This window comes from Bos javanicus, chromosome 6 (assembly GCF_032452875.1).
Source record: "Bos javanicus breed banteng chromosome 6, ARS-OSU_banteng_1.0, whole genome shotgun sequence".
Classification (NCBI taxonomy): domain Eukaryota; kingdom Metazoa; phylum Chordata; class Mammalia; order Artiodactyla; family Bovidae; genus Bos; species Bos javanicus.
In genome coordinates, this window is record NC_083873.1 from 117,381,965 (window position 1) to 117,389,934 (window position 7,970).

Here is a 7,970-nt window from a genome sequence, read left to right on the forward strand (position 1 = left end):
GAGGGCTCTGGAAATGTCTTCCTGACGCTGAGCAGAGACAAACTCCAGGACGCGCTGGCGGTTCCCTCCTGCCGGGAGTCTTAGCCCCTGGGGGAAAGTGGGGGGCCCTGGGGTCACCTCCCAGCCCCTAGGGAAGGGCAGCCGCCTGGCTCGCACTGCCTCCGGAGGGATGGCGTCCAGAGGCCTGGCCACTCTGTGCACAGGAAGGAGCTGTGTCCACTGAGCCCAGAGCCCCCCCACCCCCGCCCCAAGAGTGTCCCCAGCGCTGGGCCTGACGTCAGGCTGACCCCGGCCCCCCACGTCCCACCCTGTCCCGAGGGCAGCACACGCCAGTGGCCCTGGCCCAGCCCTCCTCCAGCGCTGGCTTTGGCAGGCCGCCCCCACCCCCCCGCGGGGACACACCAGGGAAGGCCTGATGGGAACGGGGTGGGGGGGCGGGGGGCGGGAAGACAAAGGAAGGGGTGCGGCACGGGCGGGCGCCAGGGGAGGAGTGAGTTCAGCGCTGGAGCAGCATCTGCTCCGCGTCAGAGCCGGCGGGCAGCCAGGCCAGCACGGAGGTCCGGCTCTCTCCCCGCGTCCCGTCTGCCGCGGTGCAGGGCCTGGGGCCTCATTGGCCGGCCGGGGGCCGTCTGTGGCATAAATTGGAGCCCTGGGCTCTTGCTGGGACTTCAGCTGCCCACAGCCCAGCACCAGCCCTTCTGCCTCCTGCTGGGTGAGTATGCACGCCCTCCTGGCCCCCGGCCCCCAGGGCCGCCTGGCGCTGCCCCCCAGAAACCGGCAGTACCCGCCCCCAGGGAGGCCCCTCCATCGAGGCTGGGCCAGCGACCCTCCCGCTCCTGGGGTTCCCTGGGACGGCAGCGCCAGAGGCGCGGCGCTGGGGAAAGCCCAGGGCACTGAGCCGGCTGCGAGCCCCGTGCCAGGCGTGACCTGCCAGCACCCTGGGCTCCTGTAACCCGACACGGCCTGGGACTCCAGCCGTCGGGTCTGGCCCAGCCCAAGGCAGAGAGGAAACTCGGAGGGAGGTGCCTGGCGTCCTGGGGGCCCCACGCCGGGGGCTGGAGGTGAGCATGTGCCCCCTTCTCGTAGGTGATGGGAGCCCCACACCCGGTGTTCCCCCGGGGGGCTGCCCTCTGGGCCTTCCTCCTGGCCTCACTGGGCGGCGTGGCCGGCCAGCCGCTGGGGGCAGAGCCCATGTGCACGGCCCAGCCTCTGGCCAGGTACAGCATCACCTTCACGGGCAAGTGGAGCCAGGCGTCCTTCCCCAAGCAGTACCCGCTGTTCCGCCCGCCTGCACAGTGGTCGTCCCTGCTGGGTGAGCGCAGCCCCGGCCCTGTCCCCGGGGCACCCCGTGGGGACCGAAGGGCTGGGTACTCAGCAGAGGCCCCACACTTCACAGTTCGGACGGCACCCTCACCGCTCACTTCAGTGCAAGAGATATTTGCTAAGGTCTTCTGTGCACCAGCAGCTGTGCCCAGCCTTCAGGGACATGGGGGGGCAGGATTACACAGCAAGGTGCCAGGGTGGAGGGCTAGATGGTGTCCCTGGGGTGGTGCTCACTCACTCGGGCAGGTGGTGCCCCCCCAGGGTGCTGGGTTTAGGGTCCAGATAGTGTCCCTGGGGTGCTGCTCACTGGTGTGGGCGAGAGGCACCCCCAGGGAGCCAGGGTGGGGGGACAGACGGTGTCCATGAGGTGCTCCTCACTCAGGCAGGTGGTGCTCCCCCCAACCCCCCACCCCCGCCCGGGTGCTGGGTTGAGGGTCCAGGAGGCATCCCTGGGGTGGCGCTCACTTAGGCTGGCGGGTGGCACCCCCGGGGATGCTGGGGTGAGGGGCTGGACGGCGTCCCTGGGGTAGTGCTCACTCACTCAGGCAGGTGGTGCCCCTGGGGTGCAGGGTTGAGGGTCCAGGCAGCGCCCCCGGGGTGGCGCTCACCCAGGCTGGCGGTAACCTCCCCAGGGGCCGCGCACAGCTCGGACTACAGCCTGTGGCGGAAAGACCAGTATGTGAGCAATGGGCTGCGGGAGTTTGCGGAGAGGGGTGAGGCCTGGGCGCTGATGCGGGAGATGGAGGCGGCGGGGGAGCGGCTGCAGAGCGTGCACGGCGTGTTCTCCGCCCCCGCCGTGCCCAGCGGCACCGGGCAGACGTCCTCGGAGCTCGAGGCCCACTCCAGGCACTCGCTGGTGAGGGGGCGGCGTGGTGGGCGGGCGGGGGCCTCGGGGACCCCTGCTGAGCACTTGCTGGTGAGGGGCCCCCGCTGAGCACTCGGCCCCCAGGTGTCCTTCGTGGTCCGCATCGTGCCCAGCCCCGACTGGTTCGTGGGCGTCGACAGCCTGGACCTGTGTGACGGCGGCAGCTGGCGGGAGCAGGTGGCCGTGGACCTGCACCCCTACGATGCCGGGACCGACAGTGGCTTCACTTTCTCATCCCCCAATTTCGCCACCGTCCCGCAGGACACGGTGACAGAGGTGAGGGCCGGCAGCTCTCTGGGACCCAGGAGGCTCCCCGAGAGGCCCGCGGAAGCCCGCAGCGGGGGGCCGGCCCCTCGGCGTGCCCCAGGTTCCGACTCGCCCCCTCCCCTGCAGATCACGGCCTCCTCTCCCAGCCACCCTGCCAACTCTTTCTACTACCCAAGGCTGAAGGCCCTGCCCCCCATCGCCAAAGTGACTCTGGTGCGGCTCCGGCAGAGCCCCAGGGCCTTCGTCCCACCCGCCTTGGACCTGGGGGTCGGGGGCAACGAGATTGTGGACAGCCTTCCAGGTGAGTGTGGTTCCCACCCCACCCTTCACACGCGTGATCCCGCTGCCAGGCACTGGCGCTCCGAGCAGACAGGAGCGGCTCTCGGGTGTGGGCATCATTCGAGCGGATGCTGGGACACCACCTGGTCCTGGGCCTCCAACTCTGACCTCTCACCCTTAGAGACCCTTGAAAGTAAGAGTCTGCCCCGCAGACTGACCCCAGGGGGAATGCCTGTGACATGACAGCTGCCACGGTCACCGAGGTGCCCCGGCCTGCACATGGGCACCCCAGGGGCACCACCCCCTAGGGCCCACCTGGCTCAGCCCCACTGCCAGACTTGAGTACCGATCACTAGGCCACACAGCCTGGAGAGGCGATCCGTCCATTCTGAGCCAGGCTCCTGGGGGGCCACGTGGGGCGGGAGGACAGGTCACACCGGGAGAGGCTGCTTGGCGCTCAGATGCCCAGGCCCTAGGGGTACCTGACTTCAGAGGGGGTTTGGAGGGGAGCGCTAGGAGTGGGACGGGGGTTCTGAGAGGTTTGGGAGCTGGTGCCCTCAGCTCCAAGCTGGGGAGCAGACCTGCGCAACGTTTCCAGCTGAAAGCCCTTCAGGCTTCCACTGCCCAGAAGTGAGTGGTGAGAGGTCGCAGTGCCCACCCCGTGTCCCTGCTGACCAGGAGGACGCGCCCAGGAGGCCCTTCTAGGTCTTCCGGGCCGGATGCCGGGGGCGGTGCTGCCCGCGGAGAAGGGGCGAGTGTGGGGCCGCCACGCGCCCGACGGGTCAGCTTCCCCAAGGGTGGGCGCCGGAACAGCAGAGCAGGCGGTGGAGAGCCCGCGGGTCTGTGATCGTCAGCGCGCGGTTCCCCGCCCCTCTTCCTGCCCCCAGCGCGGATGGGGGGTCTCGGGACAGAAACCCCCGCCAGTTGCCCCGGTGGCTTTTAGGGGGCCCGCATGCAGGCAGCGCCCTGGGGCTCACTTCCCAGCGCGCTGAGGAAAGCACCCGTGTCCTCAGCCCGTCTGGAGGCGGGTCTGGGGTGGGACCCCTCCCGCTGGCGGCCCCGCCCCGCTCACCGCCCCGCTGTCCCCCCAGACCCAGAGACGCCGCTGGACTGCGAGGTCTCGCTCTGGTCGTCCTGGGGGCTGTGCGCAGGCCCCTGCGGGCGGCCGGGGGCGAAGAGCAGGACGCGCTACGTCCGCGTGCGGCCGGCCAACCACGGGGCGCCCTGCCCGCCCCTGGAGGAGGAGGCCCCGTGCGACCCCGACAACTGCGTCTGACACCGGCGCCCGCGCGGTGGCGCAGGGACTGGCCCCCGGCCCGGCTGCGAAATACCTCAGACCCGGGGACCCGGGCCCCCGGCCTCGTCAGGGTCCCGTCCCAGCTGCAGAATAAAGACCGGTGTCTCCCACATCACAGCCCTGCTCTCGTGTGTCCCCGGCGGAGCGGGGCGGGCGGACAGGGCGCACGGACTTTCCCTAGGAGCAGGTGTCACACTGCAGGGGTGCTCCGGGGACCACCGCGCACAGGCGCACACACACAGCACACACACTGCACACACACCACACACATACACGCAGGGTACACACACACACGGCACACACGGTGCACACACACAGGACACATGCTGCACACACACCACACACATACACGCAGGGTACACACACACACGGCACACATGGTGCACACACACAGCACACAGACGGCACACACACCACACACAGGACACATGCACAACTCACATACGGCACACACATATAGGACACACACGGCACATACAGGTCACACACACACGGCACACACAGGGTACACACACATACATGGCACCCATGGCACACACACAGACGACACACACACACATCCACACACAGCACTGACACAGCACACACACAGGACGCACACACAGGGAGCCTGAAGGACCAGCTGCATGAGACCTGCTGCACCCCCAGGCCTCCGACCACTGAGGCCCCTGAATTCGCGGTGGGGGCAGCGCGGGCTGTGGCCCTGAGGCCTTACCATTGACCTTTCCCAGCCCTTGTCTGAGGTCAGGCCCCGCCCTGACACCCTCTGACCTGTGACCCCCTGGCCCCACCCTGACGCCCTCTGACCTGTGACCCCTATGCCCCACCCTCACACCCTCTGACCTACGACCCCAGGCCCCACCCTCACATCCTCTGACCTGTGACCCCCCAGGCCCCGCCTCACACCCTCTTACCCGTCTCCTCTGGTGGCAGCGCCTCTCCTGTCCGACACCTCTTCCCATGAGCTCGACCTCAGACCCCCTCACCATCCTCTCTGCAACAGATTTCTGTCCCCAACAGTCACCCCTGATCTCAGGGACGGAGTTAAAGCAGCCACCTGTGACCCGTTCCTCCCGGCCCACCCCGGTTGGGGACGGAAGCCCTCGTGAGCCAGCGCCTGGACGGCCTGCCGACAGGCCGTGAGTTCCAGGAGGAGACTCGCATGCCCAGGGCAGAGGTGCTCCCTGGCAGGGGTGTGCCCACACCCCCAGGGGCTCAGGAAGAACCCCGCCAGGCGCCGGCCGCCCAGCGGGCCTGCCTCCCTGCGCGCTGCGCCGCGCCCACCGGGCCAGGCTCCTCGGGAGGCAGGAGTGCAGACGTTCCTCCCGCGGGCAGCAGGCTCCCGGCCAGCGGCTCTGAGGCACAGGGCAGGCGCGGGGTCACCTTGGAGTGGACAGGGAGCTTGACTCGCCTCCTCTGTTTTGTTCTGACACGGAGCTGCTGGCTGGGCCCAGTGGGTGGCAGGACCCAGGGCCAGCCTGCTGAGGAGGCAGGAGTGGCCAGAATGTCCGCTGCTGGGGAAGGGGGGGTCCTGAGACAGCAAGCAGGTGGTGCGGGTGGGGTGGGCAGTAGGGGGACTGGGGGTGGACACTGAGAAGTGACGGGAGGGCCTGCCTTCCGAGCCGAAGGGCTGAAAACATCCTACTCTACTCCCAGCGAAACTCCGCCGAAACCACAGAAAGGGGTGTTTAGGCGGCGAAACCCAGACGCCGGCCTCGGGCCCCAGGTCTGCCCCTCGGCCTGAGGCGCTTTCTCCCATTCCCTCTGTGCAACCAGACCCCTAACTCTGGAGGGACACACCTCTGAGACACTGCCTTTTTCATAATGGTGGGGCGTACGCTCACCGCCTTTCCTACTTCCAAAAATCAGCACACAAGAAAGGGACCTGGGCCTGGAGCAGAGAGGGCTGTGGTTAGGCCGGATGGAGTCCCACGGGGCTCGTGAGTCCCCGAGAGTCCCACGGGCTGCGGCTCAGCTCCAGTCAGCAACAGGGTGGGGAAGACCCTCCTGCACTGAGCTGAACGCTCAAGGTCAGCAGTGGCCCTTGAATAAGGGAAGAGGAGAAACTAATCTCTCTGTAGAAAGCTTTCCTAATCAAAACCATGCTGTGAGTGCAACACAAAAACTACCAATTAAACAAGAAAACAAGTCATTAAAATGGAAAGTCAGCAGAAAAAAACACAACCAAGATCACAGATAATGAAATTGTCAGAAATAAAACACAGAACAACAATAAAAAAAATGACCAGTCAACAAGGGATAATTAGAAACAAACAGATAAATCTGGAAAAGAAAAATCATGTGGAATGACAGTCCTCAGCGGGTTGAACAGCTGAGCTGGGCATAGCTGGAGAAAGAATTAGTGAACTGGAAGATAGACCACCCAGAACGTAGCACAAAAACACAAAGAGATGGAAATACTCAAAAAGATAGGGGATGTACAAGACAGCAAAAGAGACACTGATGTATAGAACAGTCTTATGGACTCTGTGGGAGAGGGAGAGGGTGGAAAGATTTGGGAGAATGGCATTGAAACATGTAAAATATCATGTAAGAAATGAGTTGCCAGTCCAGGTTTGATGCACGATACTGGATGCTTGGGGCTGGTGCACTGGGATGATCCAGAGGGATGGTATGGGGAGGGAGGAGGGAGGAGGGTTCAGGATGGGGAACACATGCATACCTGTGGTGGATTAATTTTGATATTTGGCAAAACTAATACAATTATGTAAAGTTTAAAAATAAAATAAAATTAAAAAAAATAAAAGAATAGACAAATTTTTAAAAAAAGATAGGGGATGTAAATGACAAGTGATAAAATGTTTTAAATCAAACTCTGAAAGATATAATGGGGATAATGGGGAAGAAGTGATACGTAGAGAAAAAAGTGTGAAGTTGTAGAACTGGCTGAAATGAAAAGGTGTCTTCAGAGACAGAAAGCACAATGTGTCTCAAAGAGGATGAATGCATGAAAGCGACCCATGTCCAATCCGGGTAAAAAGCAAAAAACGAAGGGGTGGGGAGGCTGCTGCCCTTTTAAATCCCTGGGAGTCACTTCAGCTGGAGGGGGAGGCTGTCCCAACAATGAGGGAGGCGCAGCAACCACAGCCCCCACCTGTTCGTCTGCTCCTGTTATTAGAAGCAGCGGTGATGAGAGCACAGTCCACAGTATCTGCTCAGTTCAGTTCAGTTGCTCAGTCGTGTCTGACTCTTTGCGACCCCATGGACTGCAACATGCCAGGCCTCCCTGTCCATCACCAACTCCTGGAGTTTACTCAAACTCATGTCCATTGAGTCGGTGATGCCATCCAACCATCTCATCCTCTGTCATCCCCCTTTCCTCCCGCCTTCAATCTTTCCCAACGTTAGGGTCTTTTCAAATGAGTCAGTTCTTCACATCAGGTGGCCAAAGTATTGGAGCTTCAGCTTCAGCATCAGTTCTTCCAGTGAGTATTTAGGATTGATTTCCTTTAGGATGGACTGGTTTGATCTCCTTGCAGTCCAAGTCACTCTCAAGAGTCTTCTCCAACATCACAGTTAAGAAGCATCAATTCTTCGGCGCTCAGCCTTAATGCTGCAGCTCTCACATCCATATCTGACCACTGGAAAAACCATAGCTTTGACTAGACAGACCTTTGTCGGCAAATAACATCTCTGCTTTTTAATATGCTGACTAGGTTGGTCATAGCTTTTCTTCCAAGGAGCAAGCATATTTTAATTTCATGGCTGCAGTCACCATCTGCAGTGATTTTGGAGCCAAGAAGAGAAAGTCTGTCACTGTTTCTGTTGTTTCCCCATGTACTTGCCATGAAGTGATGGGACCAGATGCCGTGATCCTGGTTTTTTGAATGTTGAGCTTTAAGCCAGCTTTTAAACTCTCCTCTTTCACTTGCATCAAGAGGCTCTTTAGTTGTCCTTCGCTTTCTGCTATAAGGGTGA

General features: G+C 62.4%; 1 protein-coding gene across 1 annotated transcript; it reads left to right on the top strand.

Moving 5' to 3' along the window:
• Positions 1-474: 474 nt before the first annotated feature.
• SPON2 (spondin 2) lies at positions 475-4,143 on the top strand. Its single transcript, XM_061421095.1, has 6 exons — positions 475-712; positions 1,087-1,312; positions 1,956-2,179; positions 2,273-2,464; positions 2,582-2,756; positions 3,826-4,143. Exons 2-6 carry the CDS (start codon positions 1,090-1,092, stop codon positions 4,008-4,010), a joined length of 999 nt encoding a protein of 332 aa, XP_061277079.1. The 5' UTR covers positions 475-712; positions 1,087-1,089; the 3' UTR covers positions 4,011-4,143.
• Positions 4,144-7,970: the final 3,827 nt, after the last annotated feature.